This window comes from Nyctereutes procyonoides, unplaced genomic scaffold, assembly GCF_905146905.1.
Source record: "Nyctereutes procyonoides isolate TBG_1078 unplaced genomic scaffold, NYPRO_anot_genome, whole genome shotgun sequence".
In the NCBI taxonomy this organism is placed as follows: Eukaryota; Metazoa; Chordata; class Mammalia; order Carnivora; family Canidae; genus Nyctereutes; species Nyctereutes procyonoides.
In genome coordinates, this window is record NW_026575129.1 from 7,150,834 (window position 1) to 7,173,747 (window position 22,914).

The window sequence follows — 22,914 nt, forward strand, 5'->3', positions numbered from 1 at the left end:
TGTGTAAATGAAATACGAAAATAGCTATAGCTTTTTTCACACTCCTCTCCAAGAGAAAAAAGGCAGATGCCCTCAACAAGACACTTTTTAGTCAGTTTCAACGCACATAGTTCTTTATTCTAGGAATTGCGCCAAATTCTGAATGAAACAATTATTCTAAATCATACTTCCTGTTCTCCAGTTGCTTGCAATATAAGTGACAAAGATGTACAGAATTAAAATCTGTGGTTTACTCCTATTAAGAGGTGGTTTCTGTGTCTCCTCCCCTTCAGTCTGGGTGGGCTTTTGACTCATTTGTAACAGCAGAATGCAGGAAAAGTGATGCTGTATGATTTCCAGAGACTAGGTCAGAAACCTTGTGCTTAGAGACCCTAAGCTTTTATATAAGAAGTCTAAGTACTCTAGGCTGCCGTGCTGTGAGGAAACTAAGCCACTGAAGACTCTCCAGTAGCCAGTCCTGATCTTTGAGGCCTCCCAGTCCAAACACCAGATAGGACTGAATGAGCTGTCAGAGAATTCTAGCTCCCAACCGTTATGTCAGCCCCATTTTCCAGTATTCCCAGTTAATGCCCTAATGCCATGGCACAAAGACAACCCATCCTCCACTGTGCCTTGTTCACATTCCTGATTGACAGAAAGTATGAGCATAATACAGAGGTCATTGGGGCTGCTAAATGTAGCGTGGTTTATTACACAGCAATGACTTACTTGATTTAGGATATACTGTGGGAGAATAGGAGATAATTAATTTCTCTGCCTAGGAAAATATGGAAGGCTTCCCAAGAACAGTGACATCTGAATGACATCTGAATTTGGCTTTTTTTTTTAAGATTTATTTATTTGAGAGAGAGAGAGAGAGAGAGCCGGGGTAGAGGGAGAGACTCAAGCAAACTTCCCACTGAAGACAGCCAGTGTAGGGCTCAATCTCATAAACCATGAGATCATGATCTGGGCCGAAACCAAGGGTTGGATACTTAACCAACTGAACCACCCAGGTGCCCTTTGGCTTTTAATGATGAGTGGGAGTCTGCTAAGTAAAGAACTTAGGAGAAAAAGACCTCAGGCTGAGGGAATTACATGAAAAAGTATCGCAACGGAAGTTTGGTGAATGACAAGTTTGGTATAGAAGAGCATTGGATAGTTAGAGCTGGAAAGATAGCCATGAAGCCAGAAATTGTGTAGCGATTTCTTTCTTTATTTGCTATGCCAAGGGAGTTTCAACTACAGCATTGTAGGAGTGGAAGATAATCAGACTTGTGTCATAGAAAGATAACTACTTAGCAACAGTTGGAAGCTGGGCTGAAGGGAAAAGAAATGAAAAGAGAAGGGAGAAAGTTAATGATATAGTTCAGATGACAGACAATCAAGGCTGAGATAGATATAGCCTTCTATGGTAGCAAAGTAAGGTCCGTTAGGTAACAATGGTTGTTTGAATTGCTAATCGATACTATTTCCTGAATTTGTCTATTCAAGACTTAATAATTAAATGCTACAGTGAGTCCTGCTTTTTGGCAAATCAAACCACTGCCTTAATAAAACATTGATTTAATTAAATTTGTTAATGGTACTTCTGAATACTGTGTAAAAAGTTCATCCACTATGAATTTTGGACCATTGTGATTAAAAAATACTATTTTTATGTTTTTCTTAAGGGGTTGATTACATTAGGACATTTAAAAAAATGAAATTCATTTGCATCAGTTAATACACTAGTGAAACCATGTGTCATACCTATTCTTTAAAATAAACATTAAGTACAAAATCTTGAAAAAAATTGGTAATTATAATTGGTAATCATAGATATTACAATGATAAAATGTATACAATTTACTTAGTAAATATAACTATGTAAACAAAAAACACAACTGTAGTCAATAGCTTTCTGTGTGGATTCGGTCAACTTTTATATAATCTTTGAATTTATTTCATGTAGTTTTAGAATGATAAATAAAAGTTCAGTGGTGACATTTGCACTTTTTCTGGAATCATAACACCATATGTGTAATAAATTTTTCTGGGGTCTAAAGGGTACATAGGTCTTTCTTCAGTCACTTTGAGCATGTCAGTTCCATCCTCCATGCCTTGTACTGTGTTATCTACAACAGTGAATTGCTATCAGTTGTGAGATAAAATGAGTTGTTTTTAAAACACTCTGTCTCCCTAATCAGCTAGGCTTTACTTTAAGTTTGGTTATATTAAAACAACGAAAAGTTTAATCTTTATAATTCAGAATCAAAATCTGCAGAATTGTGTAGATTATTTCCATCTGCCTTCTTCCAGTGCTCTGACTCCTCTCTGAAATGTTTCTATCAAACAGAGCATCTCACAGAACTTGAGCAATGACTCTTTACATTTCACCCATAATACCAAGATAAATTAGTATCCTTTGTGAAGAAGTGGTTTTTTGGTTTATTTTATGTATCAGTTATATAGTACTCAATTCATCTTATATAAAAGTTATTGTGATATTAGTGATGACACAAAATAGTTCTACTTTTTAAAAAAAGTCTGACTGCGTAATCATCCTTAGTCACCTTTTCCATGAAAAGCCTAGGAAAATAATCAGGAAGTATTTGGAACTGACTAAAAATAAATCCAAAGGGATGGAGGTGGATAAGCCACAGCTTAGGATGGCACTAATGACAGCCTTGCTGCTTTGCTAGTAGAGGACTAATTAGACTGGTTAATTTTAAGAACGCTGAGAATAAAGTCCACAAGCCAGGACTAATATAATGGAGAAACCTATTAATTAAGGTAGAAATCAAGTTCTCTTACTATAAAACAAAAGACAATAGAATTTTAAAAGAAAAAAAAGGAAGAGGAAAAGCCTAATAAAGCAAAGTATGTATTTATAAAGAAAATACATATTCATTAATTTGCAGACCAAAAGAAAAAACATTCAGGTATTTCCCAGGAGGGAAAAGGAGGTGCATATTAAGTGTTAGAAAGGAGGTGGTTATGCTAATTAAGGATCAAAACTAGATTTGAATAGGACAGAATGTGTCCATACATCAGTACATAATTGGTTTTTAAAAAGTCCCCATTGAAAAATAAATAAATAAAAATAAAATAAAAAGTCTCCACTGTTTATCGGTCCAGAAGGCCGAGCAACTGGTTAGGGCCAGTTTGGGACTGGTATACTGAGGTCACTCAATATTCATGGTCAAGACAAACTACAATATTTTACAGGCTCAGTGCAAAATGAAAATGCAGAGCCCCTTTGTGAAAAATTATTAACAGTTTCAGGATAGTAATAGAACAGCAAGCCAAGGATGAGGCCCTTCTAAGCATGTGGCCCTGCTTAGAAGGGCCTGATAGCACAAGTGTCACAATTCTATGAGGGTGGCATTCTATGGTTCTTTAACAGACTAACTCTTTAGAACTGTCGTAATAAAACACAGCACTGTAGACAAGCCTCTAAACACAGCCTAGACCAGGGTTACTGTAAGTCTAATTTCAGGGGAGCTCAGAGGCTGAGTGCTACCTCTGCCTTGAATGGTTTGTATGCTCACCTTTGTATTCTAAACATCTAGAACAGTCTTCTGGGTCTCTGACCCATGGAGAATAAGCATTCAGTAATGGACTAAGCACTCAATATAATAGTGAATGGGTAGGTGATGCCGTGATAGTAGTTGCCAGCCTTTCTCAGGGAATCTGGTTCAGTTTATCTCTGGATAAGAAGATAACAGTGTGGGCTCTTTGGAGTTTTAGTTCATATCACACACACCTTGCAGATGCCTCCTCCAGGCAGGCTGATGGTTTCTTTGAGCTCTGGGCCTTGCATGTCCTCTTACACAACCTGTTTCTCTATTCAGTTAGCCTGAAACGTATTTAAGCTGATTGATTAGAATAACAATTGAGCCCTAACCAAATTAAGTCAGGAGTAGGGGAAAGAATGGCCACCACCCTTCCAAAGACGTCTAGGTCTAATTCCTGGAACCAAAGCCAAGTTAGATCATGTGGCAGAAGAGTTGCAGATGAATTAAAGCTGCTAATCAGCTGACCTTCACAGCAGCTCAATATCCCAGATTACCCTGGTGGGCCCAATATATCACACGGTTCTTCAATGGGAAAGAGAGAGGAGAGGCAGAAAAGGAGATGTGATGAAGGAAGCAAAGTCAGAGTGCTGTGCTACGAGGCCGAGTACTTCTGATATTGCTGGGTTTGAAGATGGAGTAAGCAGGTAGCTCAGAAAGCTGGAAAAGGCAAGGACATAAATTCTCCGCTAGAGCCTCCAGAGAGGAACACAGCTCTGCCAACACCTTGATACTAGTCCAGTGAAATCTGGGTCAGACAGCAGACCTCCAGAATGGTAAGAGAATGGATCTGTGTTGTTGTAAGCCCTTACGCTATGGTGATTTGTTACAGCAGCAGCAGGAAACTCAAACAGCTGGTTCCGCACTGTGGTGAAACTAGAGATCACTAACTTTCATGGCGGGGTGTTAGTGTCTGTAGTTTTTTCCATTTCTCTTGGTAACCAAAAGTACAGTTCTGTCTGCTTTTTTCTGTAGTTTTATTTTCCTTCATTATTAAATCACTAAAATTTGGAGTTCAGGCTAGCATATGATGTATTCTCAAGGAAGCAGCGGGTAATGCAGTCTGTTCAGAGAACACTGGTTTTGTGGGATGTTAGTAGTTGAGAGATAGTGAAGAAAGAGGCTTCAACTTCCAAGTTCACTTCCAAAACCCAAGTTCACTTGTTTAAGAAGCTTAAACAAGCTTCTTTCTTCTTAAAGTGCTTTACAAAGACATGATCTATATATAAGGTTTAAAAAAAAAAAAAAAAAAGCCTTAACTGTTTAAGAGAATATCCAGCCAAAAGTATCTTTGTTCTTCAGCCCAAGTTCTTTTCCCCAGAGTTGGCCATTACTAGTTTCTTATGACTCCTTCCAGCCTAGAGCTATTCTGTGTGTGTATATATGTGTATGTATATACACACATGATCTACACATACTTGTCTGCACCTTGCTTTTGTTTTACTTAATAATTTAACAAATTCATTTATGGAAGAATTTCCATAACTTTTAATGAATATTATGTACATGAAACAGTAAGGGGACTTTGTGGAGAAAAATGCATATTTTTCAAACATTTTGGACCACAGATATCATTCTTTGAGAGTATCTTATAGATTTACCTTTTGAGGGGAGCCTGGTGGCTCATTTGGGTAAGCGTCTGCCCTTGGCTTAGGTCATGATCCCAGGATCCTAGGATTGAGCCCCACATCTGGCTCCCTACTCAGCTGGGAGTCTGCTTCTCCCTCTCCCTCTGTCTTTGTTCATGTGCTCTCTCTCTCTCTCTCTCTCTCTCTGTCTCTCTCTCTCTCCTTCTCTCTCTCTCTCTCAAATAAATAAAATGTTTTTTTAAAAAAGAATTACCTTTTGAGACACACTGCTTTACACTAAGCTACCTTCCTCTGCCCGAGAAGTAAGAATTAGTGACTCCCATACACCAGTGTGGCATGATGGGTGTGGATTTGGGAGTGAGGAAACCTCGGCCAGTATCCTGGCTCCGTCGTTGACTTGTGCTTACTGTCTCTGTGGCTTTGGGCAGGTTAACTTTATTGAGACTTCTGCTTCTGTTAGCACGGTCCACCTCATTTCTTCAGTCATTTGTTTATTAATTAATACATGCAATTATTAGAACTCTTCTGAGTGAGGTCTAGTAAAGCAGAGTCTCTCCCTGAGAAGTTTTCTAGTCTTGTGAGGGAGGCTTCAATTGTAGTACATAAAACCACAATAAGCAGTGGCCTGTCTTCATATTAAGGTTGTGGAGAATCATTTTCTACCACGATGACAGTTTTCTACTTTTATAAGCATAGATCAACAGTAGCAAATGTCACTTATACCATTTCAAAACTTGCAACGAATACAGGAAGAAGTGAGGTTTAATATAGGGTTCTTCAGGTATTGATTTTTCAAAGGTATAGACTGATATTAATCATCTGATGAATTACCAGAGTAATATAATTTACCTGAATAAAGTACAATGAGAGTAACAAAATCTTCCAATTTATTATGAAATTCCTGCATAAACTTTGGCATCCTTGTGGATTATGGACATACAGGTCTTAATGGTTGTGACATTTAACATTGAATTATGTAAAACCACAGAATCTTTTTTTTCAAGTTCATAATATATATTTTTATAGGGAAATTTTAGAATTATCCTTCTTTCCCAATACCTATCAAGCTTTTTGGCATTAAGTATAGTCACTCTTCATAATTCTCCTTTCTTTGTTTTAATCAGAATTACTTATTTCGGAAGCATATTTCTGTTTTCTTCTTGTTCTTAATAAGTTTGAACGGCAAAGTCCTATTCTTTAGAAAAAGATATCTTTAGAAATTTAATTGAAATTAACTAACACAATTTCTTTAATTGCCATTTTGCTTGTCAGAAAGTTTCAGCTTCCTTTCTTTCATTTTTTCAGGCCAAAAAATGTTGTCTAGGCCCACTGAATTCCAGACAACATTCAGGACTTGTTTTACTGAATCCTGATGACTTCAGTCTGTTAATTTGTTTAGGATATGCTTTTGGTTTTTATAAGGTCAACTAGAAATTTGAAGCTACTTTTCCCACTTATTCTAAGATCAAAACATTTTTTAAATACTGAAATTTAATTTGAAAATATTGTGGTAACTCTGGTGATGTTGAGTCTTTAAGCATACATTTAAAACATTTCCATTTAAAAAAATGTTTCTGTAATTGGGTTTATTTCATAGTGGGAACTCTGTTAAGGTCAGTATGGTAGCTGGCCAGGTATTTTATAGTAGCAGGTACATAATACTTTGACTTGGCTCCTTTTTGTGGTCCTTTTGATGAAGGCTTGATTTGTTACCTCCTAAAACATAGATCATTGGATGTTGGCCTTTATTATTACCAAATAATGTGTGTCTTTGCCAGTGCTCAGGTCTGATTCTCTCCCAATACATGGCCCTTACCTCACCCCTCGTACTACATCTGACCTTTACCCTGAGCCCAGGGGAAGTCAGAGATGAGATGGGTGGATGCCATGGGAGTTGATAGTATACACATAGATACAAATACAATGTGAGAGAATTTTACAATGACCTGCTTTGGGGGCCAGACAGGAACTGACCATTTTGTTAGATACTTGCTGCAGCAGCTGCAGCCCAAGAGTTTAAGACTTTTCTCTTTCCAACAGAAAACATTGCCTTTATTCTTTTCTATGGTAAATCACAAGCATAAACAGCATCCTTCGGCGCTTTTCTTCTCAACTCCCAGATAATTCATAGGGGGATGAAAACGTGAATTTATTGATTCAGCAAAGTTGTGTAAAAAAAAAAAACAGCATTTGGGTGGCATTGGAAAGAGCATAAACCACAGACACACAAAATAAACTTGGCCTTTGGCTCTTGTGATAGCATTCTCCCTGGTTCTCTCTGTTTCACATCATTCCATTTCACTCTCCTTTTAATCATTTCTGTCTGCTGTGCAATTTTAATATTCTCTAGAATTCTATATTAAACTGTTTTCTCTGATAATATAGCTCTCTTCAATTCATTTACCTTTGGTGCCAGTCATACAGCAGTGACTGCAGTCTCTCTACAGAGTCCGATCTTCTCCCCTGCGCACTCCCTCTGCGTAATGGTTGACTTGTTCACCATCTAGCTCCGTTCGCATATCGTGCAGGCGCTTAAGACTCTTGATGCCTAATGTAAGCTTAAAGTTTAAAAGCAAACCCTTTATGCCTAATGCTAAACTTGCCCCACTTCTATATCAACATCTTCACAGAAACCAAACTTACACACCCAGGAATCTGAGAACAGTCATGGAAGAGCAAATAAGATCCATAACTACTCTGTACCTATATCCTACACAGTTATACTGACACCACACACACACACACACACACACACACACACACACTGGTGTTCACAGAAGAATACTGTCTGGTTTTGCTTGCTTTTGAACTTTGCATGTTTTGAATAATAAAATCATATTATGAACATTCTTTTGTGCTTTGCAGTTTTGTTCAACACTGAGATTCATGTATGTGTAGAGTGTAGTATAGCCCATGATGTGAAAATTCTATGACTTATTTGCCCATTTTTCTGTGGAAAGACATTTGGGTAGTTTTCGCAGTTTTTTTTTTTTTGCTATTACAAACAATGTACTAATGAAAGCACTTGTGCACGTGTCTCCTGACATGGATATGCAAATGTTTCTTTAGAATATGTGGATGGGGTGGAATTCCTGAGTCTAGGTATATACATCTCCATGTACCTGGGCACTTGTGGCTAAATTATTACCCAAAAATGATGTCACTGTTTATACTTTAACTAGTAGTAATTTATCTTGTTATATTCCATGTCCTCCACGATCTTTGCTATTGTTGGACGTTTTCATTTTTGCTAATGTGATGTAAACTATTTCATACTGGTTTTCATTTCCTTGGTTACCAATGAAGTCGAGTTTATTATCATATGCTTATTTGCCCCCACTGTACCCTTCTCTTGGAAGTTCCTGTGGTCTTTGGCATACATTTTTAAATTTTGTTGATTTTTAAAACATTATAGGAGTTTTAGTTAGTAATCCTTTGTCAGTAGCATATGCTGCAATATCTCCTTTCAGTTTGTAACTTGTCTTCTTTTCATTCTCTTTAAGGTGTCTACTGATGATTAGAAGTACTTCTAATGCTTCTAATGTAATTGAACTTATCAATCTTTATTGTTTCTGCTAAAAAACAAACTGACAAAAAAAACCTTTTCTGTCCTGAGATCCTAAAGACATTTCCCTGAACTTTATGTGTGTATTGTGTGGAGGGAGATATAGTTAGGCCATATAAAAATTGACCTTTGGTTTTTGATTTCAGAACCATTTTTCAAGTGTCACAGTGCCATTAATCACTACACAGTTTTCCCGATCTCTCATTTTGCTCAGATTGGCACATTGATAAGTTTCAGGAATATTATTCTCTGAGTATGTAACAAAATACAAGTAATTCACTCCAAACTATACTAATGTTTCTCATTTGAATAAGAAAAGGATGATATTCCAGCCATGGCAATACCAGTATTAAACTAGGCTGAGAAAATGTCCTTTACAAAATGAGCCAATAACTGGAAATAACATTTTAAAAGATGTTGGTAATTCAAGTTCCAGAAAGTTTTTGATCTTCATTATTCATCATTAATTAGATGGTGGTAGTGCAGTTTTGATTCAAGGTGTAGTTCCTCTTCAGTTGTGTATATGCATGTGTTGTAATAACAGTGTGGAATCAAGCCAATAAAACAGAAATCTCTGCAGTGTGTTATTGAGAACATAAGTCATCTTTTAGTAAAGCTCTCATCATCTAGTTCCACTTATTCCCTTTATCTTTAAAAAAGCCTTATAATTCAACATTAAACTCTACAAAGGTAGTTTCTTCTTGTCATTAACCATTCTTCTTTAATTCACAGTATTCATTTATTCCACAGATATTTATTGAGAATCTATGTTTTGGAAAGTAGTCTATTCTGAACTGAGTGTAACTGTTTTCAGAATTTAGGAACTGGAAGAGCTCCAAGATCATTTATGGTAATCCTGACTTCCCACAAATTAAATTAAGAAACAGATCCAGAAAAGTGCAGCCACCCGACCAAAATCTCAAAGTGATGGAGCATAAATAAAAGTCCTTGACCCTGGATTCAGAATTTGTCCTGTTGAATGCTCCCCACAAAAACTATCTGAAAAATCTTCTGAATCTTAAATATTGATACAATGTTTGTAGAGATTCCTAGGAGGATAAATCACTGTTTGTTAGCAAATTATATTACATAGTTACTTCAAGCTACTTATAAATTTTTTTAAGATGAAAGACACAGTTCTTAAAAATTAGTAAAAGTAAAAAGTTTAACTGAAAGCGTCTCAAGGGCAGGAATCAATCATTTGATATCTTTGTCAGTTTCTTTTATTCTCCTAACAAAATTAGCTGTTCATAGTACATATGAAATAAATATTGGTTAAATGAATAAAATTACATATAGAAATAGAGCATATAGACATTAGGTACTTGACATGATCAAAGAAAAGAAGAAAATCAGTCTGAATGTGGAAGGTTGAAAAAAAAAAGTCTTTGTGGAACAGTTAGGACTTACAGTGGCCATAATTAATGTTTGAAATTAGAGAGGAACTCCCAAGTTTCAAATTACTAGTTTAGCTCCCTTTTTTATTAAGACTTTAGATACAGTTTCTCTGAATTATTTGCTTTCAAATGTCACGTCTAAGCATGAATTCTTGGAATGAGCATGTTCATGGAAAATAATGGGATAAATATGCTAAGATACATGTTTAAGGATGGTAATTATTATGTTGTTTATTAGAGCATTAAGAAAATGTAAACGACCCAAGTATCCATCAGTAGATTAATGGTTAGTACAACCAGATTGAAATTAATGATTAAGGTATATCTGTATCTTTTAATATGCAAAGATACTATTTATGTGTAGAGTAAAAAAAAATTCTCTAAAAACAAAATTAGGGAAAAACAAAACAAAACAAAATTAGGGCAGCCCGGGTGGCTCAGTGGTTTAGCGCCTGACTTCAGCCCAGGGCGTGATCCTGGAGACCCAGGATCGAGTCCCACGTCAGGCTCCCTGAGTGGAGCTTGCTTCTCCCTCTGCCTGTGTCTCTGCTGCCTCTCTGCCTCTCTCTCTCTCTCTCTCTCTCTGTCTCTAATGAATAAATAAATAAATAAAATCTTTAAAAAATTTTTTTAAAATAAAAGCAAAAAAAAAAAATATATATATATATATATATATAGAATGATCCCATTTTTGTAAAAATAAAAACCATGAAAATACAAATAATGCAAAATAGGATGATGGACATTTTTATTTTCTTTTTGCTTTTTACAATATTTACTACTTATATAAATGATTAAACTTTTCTTTTGGTTGTGAGAAGAGTTCTAAATTTACTCGTTGACTTACCACAGATATAAAAACTGTCAAAAAATGATCTCTATTCATTGAGAAACTTTTGTTGAACAGCTATTATGTACAAGGCACTAAGAACAAAGGAGTCAAAATCTAATTCTTTAGCTCCTTGTGACTTTAGAAAGAGATGGGAACCATCTCTTTTAAAACTAAATTGATTGATCTTTGTGTTCTGATTGTAAACCGTGAACAAGATCAGAGATTTCTCAAGGTCTGACTTTTTAATTGAAAAAAATCAATTCTCCATTTCGCTAGGAGGAGAAAAAGCACCTCTAAGACATTTAGGGCCAGAGAAAAATGTTTAATGTGTTGAGTTGGCATTGAAAACTTATACATGTAATAATTATACTTTTATTCTGTACTATATCATTTTCTCCTTCTATGAGATATATTTTTAGATGTTTAATTACATGTTACAATAATTGCGTCCGTATTTATTGTTAATTTTAACATTAAAGTTCCCAGAGGGAGGACTTGTCATCGTGATAATGCGTTAACCTAGCATCTTAGCATTCTTGTGAGTGTAATGTTGTCTGAACTTGGCTTGCTCAGGATAAGACAGAGCATGTCCCAGGTCTAGTGGCAGCCAATCACAGTTAATTGTATGCAGTCAGGAGGCCAAGGAAGACCCTGTGGCAGATTCATTTTTAATAATCTGTGTGACTAAGTGTAGTTGCTGGATTTTTGAAATGCTTATAATCTAAACAAATTCAATGTTTGGGGACTTTTAATTGGTTATCCTTTTAAATTAAAGAAGCTATTAGCAGGAGCTCTTTATTTTTTTGTAGTTTATGCAGTATTAGCAGCTAATAATAATAGTTTCCAAATGTTTTATGGGAATTTACAAGCATTTTCATATATGACATCTCATTTAATCTTTAGACCACCTCTGATACAGGTATTATCTCAGTTTTATAGGTGAGAAAACAGAAGTCTAGTTAGGTTAAATGATTTGTCTAAAGTCACTTAGCTAAATAAGAAAAAGACCTGGATCCAAATCTTGGTGTTCTGACCTCAAGTACCATCCTCTTCCAGTTGTACCTAGCTGCTATGACTCCACCTCTGCCTTTGAAGTTGGAAATATAGGAGCATTCCTGAATTTTAGTGCATTGACTCAGCCTAGTCATAATTGCCCCTGAAGCTACTCTAATTATCAATTTTAAGCATGTTTTATTCAAGTTCCACAAAGAACCACGGACAAAGTTTATACAAGGGTCCTTCTGATTGAGCTCTATTACCCTACAGCTTACCATTTTATGAATCCAGTTAACAATCTGTGATCATCATGCCTTTTATCCTACAACTCAAAGAGAACATTTACATAAATACAGAGGTCAGACCATGGATGTGGTAACTCCAGGACTGAAACTGAATAAAATTTAGTTACTAAGTAAAGAGCTGTAAATTCAGTAAGTGAATGTGAACATTTATGTTCATCAACAACTGCTAAAATGTGATGTCATTATTAGTTATATACACACTTAGAATCAAAAGACTGCTAAAGGAAATTCATGTGCCAGAATTTTCTGATATAAGAGATTAAAATGCATGTTAATGGAATTTAAGGGAGCCAAAGGAAGATGTAAATTATAAATGTAAATTGATGGGATTATTAAAGAAATGACTTGAGAGACCTTCTGTATCTTAGCATAAAAAGACTTACAACACAGAGGATATTTTATTTCTTGACCTTAATTATGAGTATTGTTGTAGGCCCTTGAAATTTTGTTAGTTCAGGATAGAGACAGATTAATTCTAAAGCAGTTAAAGTAATTAAATTCTCTTCATCTCTTTTTTTATGTTAATGCAGCATAGGGAAATGAGTCTTTTTTTTTTTTAATTTTTATTTATTTATGATAGTCACAGAGAGTGAGAGAGAGGCAGAGACACAGGCAGAGAGAGAAGCAGTCTCCATGCACCGGGAGCCCGACGTGGGATTCGATCCCGGGTCTCCAGGATCGCGCCCTGGGCCAAAGGCAGGCGCCAAACCGCTGCGCCACCCAGGGATCCCGGGAAATGAGTCTTTAAACTAATTCTGAAATAGAATTTAACTTTTATTTCAGTTATGTATCTCTTAATTTTCTTTTACTCTATATGGCATTTTTAAGAATAAAATTATCTTGATTTTCTTTATACTCTAGGCTTGATCCTCCACTACCTGAGACGTCAAAAAAGGAGCACAGCTCAGCTGAAAACATGTCTTTAGAAACTCTAAGAAACAGTAGTTCAGAAGACCTCTTTGATGAGATTTAACTGTCTCAAAAAGGTACTTTGATGTTCACTAGACTATGTTTTCTTTTCATTTCTTTAAACTAAAAAAGCAAGATTTCAGCTCAGCAGCAGCTATTACTGTACCTTACAATTTAATTACATACACAGTGAATTGAAACCATTGTACAAAATGGATTATACATGTATATGAAGATATGATTTGATGACAGTGGTACATTATTCTAAACTATTCATTCACATACCTATAATTACATAAAATCTCAGACTTTTTTTTTTTTTTGCAAAGGACACATTTATCTTATTCAATTCACACATGTTATATATGGTAGCTGTCTAACATCCTGTCTAGGAAGATTTTGGAAATAGGACAAAGAAACTGTCTACAATTCTTTTTTGAATACTCATATTCTGAACAATGTTTGAGCATTTTAATTTGTGAAATGATGTATAAAATTTATTTTTAGTTTGTACACAAATAATCTGAAAATCTAATGATAAAATTGTTGATGCACTGAAGATTTTGTGTTCCTAATAAAATATGTTACTTAGGTAGCTGTTTCCTTTTCCATAGTAACAGGCTTTGTAAGATGCTTATTAATATAAAATATAACCCCTTTTGTATCAAAAATGTATTTTTCAGAGATTGTTGATGAAAGATTTTGTACACATTAAGGACCTTCTTTGAGAACAAGGACTTATCTTCAGAAACATCTAGCACAATTTAAAAAAAAAAACTTATTGTTTCCACCTCCTGCCATCTCACTTTGTCCTCACTTCTCTCCATTTGAACACTCATTCTCTCTATGGTGCTCAAAATTAACAGTGACCACCATGTTGCCAAATTCAATAATTGGTCCTGGGAACTAAACCTCTCAGCTACACCTGACATAGTCACTTCTCAGGAAACATTTTTTTCACTGGACTTTTGCAGTAATGTATGATGTTTAGCTTCCTCTTTCTTTTTGGCCCCTAAGTCTTTCTCCTTGACCAACAGTTAAGTGTTTTGAGTGTCTCGGGCTTATTCTTCAGCCTTCTTCTTTTCATTGTCTACATTGTCTACCTAACTTTTCTGTGGCTTTAACTTAAGTATGATTTACATGCTAATGTCTCCAAAGTTAGAATAGTTCTATTTCCATAGTCATATATGTATACATACAATTGACCCTTGAGCAATGTAGGGGTTGGGACGCTGAAACCCTGTGTAGTCAAAAAACTGTGTATAATTTTTGACCCCCAAAACCTTAACTACTAAGAGCCTACTTTTGATGGGAAACCTTACTGATAATTTAAGTCAATTAATACATATTTTATATTTATATATATATTATATATTGCATTGTTACACTAAGCTAGAGAAAGGAAAATGTTAATAAGAAATCCTAGGGAAGAGACAATACATTTAACTACTATACTACAAAAAAAATTCTGTGTATAAGTGGACCTGCACTGTTCAAACCTGTATTGTTCAAGGGTCAGGTGCATACTTTATCATTATCACAAAAGGTTCTTAAAAATCTGACTGAGTAGATCTATTTGCTTTAGAGGAGTATTTGGATGATCTGATTGTCTCAACCAACCCCTCTCCCCTGGTTCCCCATCCACCAAATTGCACTACCACTTACCTAGTTGCTTCAGGCTAAAAACCAGGAATCCCCCTTGGTACATCTGCTTCTCTTCTCTCCCACGTCCCATTATTTTTACCTCCAAAATACAGCTTGACTCTATCTACTTCTCTCTCTCAATCACTATGTCTGCCTCCTGACTGGTCTCCATGCTCATCCCCTACCCTGCTATGCAGACAAACTGAATTTTTTAAATTTTAGATAAGATCATTTCACTGCCTGGATTGAAACCATCCAATAGTAATCCATTGCCTTTTTAAAAAAAAATTTTTTAAGATTTTATTTATTTATTCATGAGAGACACAGAGAGAGAGGCAGAGACACAGAGAGAGGGAGAAGCAGGTTCCATGCAGGGAGCCCGATGTGGGAATTAATTCCGGGACTGAAGGATCACACCCTGAGCCGAAGGCAGGCACTAAACTCCTGAGCCACCCAGGGATCCCCAATCCATTGCCTTTTGAATAATGTTCACACTCCTTATCACAGCTTCTAAAGTCTGGTATGATTTGGCCCCTACCTGTGTCTCCCCTTGATTTCCTGCTTCTTCCTCTTTGTTTGCCTTGCTCCTTTACTATTCCTCAGGTAGGACAGAGCTCAGAGCCATGTATTATTGGTCCCTCTGCTCAGAATGTACATCTTTATATGGTTGGTCTCTTCTCATCTTTCAGGTCTAGAATCAAATGTCACGTCCTCAGGGGTGCTTTCCCTGAAATACCCTTTCTAAAGATGAGCACATTCCCAGTCACTGTCCCATTGGAGTGTTTTGTTTTGTTTTGTTTTTTCACTGTGCATATCACTACCTAGAATTATTTTTTCATCTCTCTCTCTTTCTGTCTGTCTCCCAATAGGAAATAAGGCCCATCACAGCAGAGGCATGACCATCTGTTTAGCTATTTCCAGTTCCTACAACAGAGCTAGATCACAAAGGCTTTTAATAAGCATTTGTTGAGTGAATAAATGTATGTCTATCACAAATAGGCACTCAGAATGTTTCAAACTGTTTTGAAAAGAAGCTTAAGGTTGAAATTTAGTCAGTTGATTCGATGTAAAGAAATAATTGCTTAGAAACATCAAGTACTTTTCATGATTAATTATAAATAATATAAACATACATGTGTATGAATGTAGGCTTGCCTACAGAGAGTATGCAAAAGAAATTACACATCACTGTTGATATCATAAGTAGGATTTTACTAAGTCAATGGCACAGCAGAATATTTTAAATAGAAATTTAACCGCATTTTTATTTCCGGAGTGGCTTCCATGTAAGAGATGAAACTTTAAAATAAATATAAATGTAAATATGTGAAATATAAAAATATAAAGTCTAAAATTCGACTCAGTTATATAGGAACTTCAGTATAATAATGAGTCTCATATAATCCAAGATTTGTCTTGGACTTTTCCAAGGGGATTTTTGTAAAGTACCAGAATATCAAAGCAATGTCATCTCATCTAAATAACCAAAGTGTGTGTGTGTGTGTGTGTGTGTGTGTGTGTGTGTGTGTGTCTATACATAAATGTACAACTTTTTTAAGTTAGAAGAAGAAAACAATTTTGGCTGTTAACCCACTAGTGGTGAGAGAGTGATATACAAAGAGTGTTTCCTAATAATTGTAACAACAAAATTTATAAAGTTCATAATATTTATAAAATTTTGGTTGTATTTTTCCAGGGCAGTGGATCTTTTCAACCATTATTGTGAGTCAGATTGATTCAGCTGGTTGGTATAGAACATAATAAGATCATAGTTATTGTTATCTTCTTTATATCTGGTGTGGAGAAATTGAAAGGATAGTTTTAGATTTTGTACTCTATGTAGACAAATACCTATAGATTTAGTGTCAAGGTGTCCAGACCTGGTCATTCTATGCCATGATTTTTCCTCACCTTTTTCCATTGTCTATCCTCAAAAGTAGATTGTTGCAAGAAAACACTGAAATGGAAGGCACAGAATTAAGTTATAATGCAGCATGAATATCGTTTTATTTTTTATTCTTTTGACCTTTTTTGACCTCCGTTGTAAAACAAGGTGTTTGCATTTTTTAAGTTTTTTTCAGCTTAAAATTTATAATTCTTGGCTCTAGTCTACAATCAAATAGTATGGCTTAGGCCTCATTAGGAAAGTTCATGTAAGTCCCATCTCAGGAAAAGAGATGTCTTTATTATGTAGTTTTAAAAGGTCAGGAAACTACTTCAGACAAGTTTTTCTTAGTGGCCTATAACTTAGATATATAAAATACTAGACCCTGTGTTTTAGAGCCAAGTAGCTCTTTATTGGGTAAATTTGATTCAACAAATGTTTGTAAAGGATCAGTTGTGCACAAAATACAGACCTGGGCCATGTGGAGAATTAAAGGATAAATCCATCCATTCACCAAATATTCATTAAGCATTTCTATCAGTCTCTGTTTTGGGCACTAGATGCAAAAATGAGTAATACGTGTGCTCTGTTGCTGTGGAGCTTATGTTCTAGTAATTGAAATTTGGAGCCTGCTCTCAAAGAGTGGAGTATATAGAAGGGGGTTGAGGTTGGGACCCCAAGCCACTATGTGGTGAACTATAATATCAAGGTGTAGTAGGATAAGGGGCATAAAGAGAAGAACAAAAAACTAAAAGTTATAAGTACCCATAGAAGATAAAAGATCCAATTAGGAGTGTAAAAGAAATTGGTAGGGTTGGGGACAGTGAGCTGAGGATGAAGCTGTCTGCCAGATTAGAGGAGAATGCAGAAGGTACTTGGGGTAGGGGCTTGGGGTTAATGCTCAAGTTTGTAATTGTAAATCATCAGAATGAAGGAGACAAGTTAGAAGGCATCCCAGGAGAGATATTGGCCAGGTGGACTTATAGCATGAAACTGAGTTACGTAATACAGACATTACAAGCATTCAGTTCAAACTGATGCTTCCATGGGAACATCTACAGTACCAGAAATCTTCAGGTCCTGGGCCCTTCCTGGACACCTGGGAACGAGAAGGAAAACCAGTGAATGGATCCTTGATAGATACCGCCCAGAAGCAGCCAACCCTCATCCTTTTGTGTCTCTAATTCTTGCACTTGGTATTATTTATAGAATCCATTTTTAATAAAATGAAATTAAATAGCTGACATCTAAATTCATAAAAGACCTCATTAATTTGCCTATACATCAGGAAATGCAAAGAATAGGTAGTTAACACATTTTGTCAGGGAGAACGATCGTCACAAAAGACCTATTTATCCATTTCTAGCTATTGTCTGAATTGAAATTTTTCACTGCTGCTCTGAAAACTTCCAGTGAATGCTTTTCACGAGCGCAGATTTCATTGCAAGTGTTCTGTGAGCAATCCTGCAGTTATTTTCTCCATATTTTAATAATTGGAAAAGGAAACCTTGAAAAATACATGATAAGCATTTTGTGGTTGCTTTAACTGACCATCCATCTGCTGTCTTCTGATCTACTAACTCTCAGCTCTCTGATCTACTCAACCTAAAACACTCCCAGCCTGTCTTCTACTCACTGTCTCCATTTCTGTTATCCACATGTCTTTTCATTTGCCAACTGTAATTATCACTTTCTGATTTTCCTCTACATTCCAATAAAATTCATTATAAATTTTAGTGTTCATATGTTAACTTTTCTTCCCTCTTTTGGAGGCCTTTCATCCCTAAATGCTCATCTCAAAATCCCCCAGGGAAGTGTATTTTCAGAATGAGGGCCTCGGTCCCTGAAGGCTCTTGGTTCTTCAGGAAAGACAAGGAATATTGGAGCCTGCACCTATCTTGATTGTAGATGTCCTCATTAAGGGCAGGAGCAATTTTGGTGGCTACTGTTCCAGTAAATGGAACATAGGTTAGTTCCGAACTACTTACTTTTGGTTTAGAGACAGTCTCCAGCTTAATTACTATCTTAGAAATAACACAGTCAAATAAATGTAGGTGGATTAGACAATTTTTATGGACCTGCTCATACAAGACCCGTCTAGGAATCTGTCTTAACTCTACACTTGTCTGAAAACATCCTGAGATAAGGGCTTGTATATAGGCAATTTATTTGGGAATCTGATCCCAGGGAGCAGGAGTGCTAGACTAGAAGCATTTAGAAAGAAAGGAGGGAAAACTAGTGTAAGGATGCCTTATCAAGGCAGCCAGCCCTTTGGATGACATGCTGCACCCCACCAGGATCTTCTGAAGTAACTTCTGAAAGTTCTCCCAGGATATATAACCAGGAATAAAAGGGAGAAGCACTTATACATGAGTTGCTGTTTCCAGTGGTAAAGAGTGGCCTGGAAGCATTGTTCCCACATATCTCACTAGGCCCCCATTTATACGTAGCAGGTTCCCATGGGTGACCAAAGCCACAGTCTCAGAGAAGCCCTGGACAGGAAACAAGAGTGGCACAGCTGCCGTTACCTGTCTGATAGCTAAACCTGCCTGGATCTGATTGCCAGAGAAATGGCTGCTATTGAGGTGGGGACCAAAGGATCTTGCGGTGGCGTGCAAGGGGTGTCCGGTATAGTACCCTTGTGTTATACACATGCCCCTGCCCCACCTCCCAACCCTAACCATAGCCGATTAGACCAGGGAAAGAAGTGTGACCCTCATGGCATAGCTGAACCTCAGTTCACTGAAAAAGCCAATATGTAAGTTAGCACAGAGACTGATTAGGAGAAAGCAGAGTAGGGGTGCCATGCAACCCTTGAGACTGATTGGTAGAGTAGCCACTGCGCCAAGGAGCTTCAGGTCCTTCCGTGGTTGAGAGCCAGTTTCAATACAGGCATATCTCTAATAATTACTGCTCCCTTTTCTGAGGTCTTATTAATGAAATGGTTCTTTAAAGCAAAGCAAAAAGTACCCAAGTGATAAGGAAATCAAATATATTCTCCATCGAACATTTTAATTGTTTTATTTTCTTCATTTGACAAATTGTCACTAGTTAACACTGCCATTAAAAAAAAATATTTCCAGAGAGTTTTAATCTAGACTGGTATAGAAAAACTGTTGAATATGAGGGGAAAGTAAAACTACTTTTATAATTTAAATTTATATAGTGTTTATAATATAGATGTTAAAATTCATTAAAATGCCATTATATATAGCTAAGGTCTTTCCTCCCTTAGATGTGTCATCAAATCACTGATAGATTTTATCTTTTTCATTGATGGATTTTAGAAAAAATGTGAAATGTCTGTCATCTTTGACAACATAGCACAGTGCCATGCCATACATTTTACTTGGAAATGAATTTTAAATGTAAGGTGCCACCAAGTTGCCACCATTGGTAGATTACCATGCATGTATGCTATTCCTTTAAAGAGTACAAAGCAGTATAATTTTTCTTGATCTTACCAAATAGTGAAAACCCTACCATCAAGTTGTAGGATTCTTCTATGATGACAACGGGTCCTCTCCCATACATCACCTAATTGAAAACTCTGTGAAACTTCTAGATCCTCTATTAGGACAAGATGCTAGTAGTGATGATGGGAGCAGTATGCTTTGTCAGTGTGCTTTGCAAACATTTAGGGAATTCATCTGAAATTTTCCAGAGCCTCTATTGAGTAACATTGAAAACAATTTTGTTCTACTCCCTTAAGAGATACAATATAGTATATCTCTCCGAGGAAGTAAGTTTACAGAGGGGTAATCAGATTGCTATGGAAGATTAAATTATTGCCAGTAAATATTTACTCTCTGCCACCACCACCATTCCTTTGACCTGCTTTGGACTATAAAAGGTGGATAAAATATATTAGTTTTTGAGCCTGGAAGTTAAGAGTTATTACATGTTTCTGTTTTCTCCTCTGGGAGCTGCTCATTCTGCTCTGGGAAAAAACATTCCACAAGTAGCTGCTGTCCCTCCTGCCTGGGTCCCTGATGAGATATGGAGCAAAACTGAACTCAGTCCTAATTTGGAGTCAAGCTCACTACCCTAAAACATTTAAAAGAGCCATCCATCTGACCCCATTCTAGATAGACTAAACCTTAGTCAACCAGGCTGACCATGAGCTTGAGAATAATTGCTTGCTACTCATAGCCACTAAGATTTGGGCTAATTTGTTATATAGTGGTATTTTAACAATAGCTGACTAATACAGTTCTCATATAGAATAACATACAGTGACAGCTTTACATTTGTAGTAGATTTTAGTATAAACATGGCACAAAAACTGGTTTCTTCTGGCTGGAATTTGATAACAGAGTAAGTAGGAATTACAAATGTGGATTTGGGGATGAGATTAGGCCTCATTTCTATAGTGTGTCTGACACCTGTTGTCAACTGTCTGAGTCTGGGCAACATACCGATATTCACTGACCTTGAGTTTTCTCATCCATGTAATGAAAATTAAATAAGATAATGCAGATAAAGCACTTAGCACAGGGCCTGCTACACAGTAAATGAAGCATATATGAAGCCCTTATCATGACTGTTACTATTCTACTATCCAATCAGCATATAATGGATCAGCATACAGTTATGTAGAGCCAGATGATCAGCTAAATTGACCTGAAATTTACTAGTGCAAGCTCCCCACTCTTGGTCCTTCCTGAAGTCTCATGCTTTTTGCAAGATTTTTGTGAATTCCTGTAGGATTTATTTTCATGGCCATTTCTGCTCTGAATTCCTACTTCAGAGTCTCACTTATGTTTTATATAAAACTGATTTTCTTCTGCTCCCTGGCATCTCAGCCATGGAACTCACCTCCTTTCTTTGACTTCCATGACAAAAGCGCTGAGAAATCTCTGTATATAGCAGAATTGATTGAAGATTTGGGCCAGAGAGAGGTAATTTACCTAAAAGAAAATGAGCAATTTATATTTGATTGTACCGTTACTCAATGTTTAAAGTCTTCTGGCTTTCTAGTGCCTGAATTTTCCATTGGCAACATGTCACGTTAGAGTCCAACCTCCTGCCTTATTGTCCATCCCTTTACTCTCTCCCCCTCTCAGCTTTCCCTCAATTCCTGTTACTTTGCCATGAAAAACTGTTGAACTCTTTATTTTGATCACCCTATGTGTTTATCAAATAGGCATGCAACATAGTTTCATGTAACATTGTCTCTAGTGTTGAGTGTTAAAATAATACTGTCTGCTCCAACCATATATGCAGTATCATGTTAAAGAGATGACATGACAGGGCACCTGGGTGGCTCGGTCAATTAAGCATCTGCCTTAGGCTTGGGTCATGAACCCAGGGTCCTGGGATTGAGCCCCATATCAGGCCCTCTGCTCAGTGGGGAGCCTGCTTCTCCCTCTCCATCTGCCTGCCACTTTGCCTACTTGTCTTCTCCCTCTCCCTCTTTCTCTCTGTCAGATAAATAAAATCTTAAAAACAAATTTAGAAAAAAAGATGAGCTGACTTCTAAGCAAGGAAGACCTAATTGAGGGTAGTGACCTAAGAAAATAATGTGACTATCAGAAGGGAGGCAGATTTACCACTGAAGTATAAAAAAGGAAGAAATCCGAAGGAAAACATGTGTGCCCAAGTGCTATATAGGGAAAAGAAGCATCTATCCTAGAGCTCTAAGTATGTTTATGAATTTGCCCATTAATTCATTTATTCATATTCTCCCTCAGAAGATAAAATTGCAACTCCATATTGGCAATAACTGGTTATCTTTCCATATGATTTGGAATCTCAAAGTGTGGTTACTTCCGACACGGAGATAGATTTTCAGATTCAGTGATGTGTCATCCAAAAGCTATGCTTGTTTAACAAGAATTTTATGTTCTGCAAGAATTAGGACGTTGGAGGAAGGTGAGAAAAAAAGTATATAATAAAATAAATAATACTAGTATTTTCTTGAGGAATTCTATATAAATTATTGCCATTTCTGAAGAACATCTCTCTTCCTTTGATTTTTTTCCTTTATAGCCCTAACCTATCACATATGATTTCAATAACTTTCATAATTGCCTGCAATCAGCAAATGTTCAGTTTTTTCAGTGATAGCACCTCAGTGTGTGCTTTTCCTGTCACTACCCTATGTCTCACTAATTATTCATCTCAAGAATTTGAAATTTGGGCTATGTATAAGGACAGATTCCTGCATCCTTACGTGAAATTCTCAACTATGATTAAAAGAATACAGATCCTAATGTGCATGTGTTTGTTCAGTCATCAAATGTTTACCAAACAC

The 22,914-nt window shown here is 36.4% G+C and overlaps 1 protein-coding gene across 6 annotated transcripts in view; it reads left to right on the forward strand.

Annotated features, from left to right (window-relative positions):
• XRCC4 (X-ray repair cross complementing 4) overlaps window positions 1–22,914 on the forward strand; it is a 274,190-nt gene that overhangs the window by 204,021 nt on the left and 47,255 nt on the right. For 4 of the 6 annotated variants that reach the window (XM_055342254.1, XM_055342253.1, XM_055342256.1 and 1 more), the window contains exon 8: window positions 13,082–16,041. In XM_055342254.1, the coding sequence (XP_055198229.1) occupies window positions 13,082–13,193 (112 nt within the window). In that variant the 3' untranslated portion in view covers window positions 13,194–16,041. Of the gene's footprint in view, window positions 1–13,081; window positions 16,042–22,914 lie in introns of those variants that run through there. The other 2 variants (XM_055342259.1, XM_055342257.1) reach the window with 1 other exon arrangement.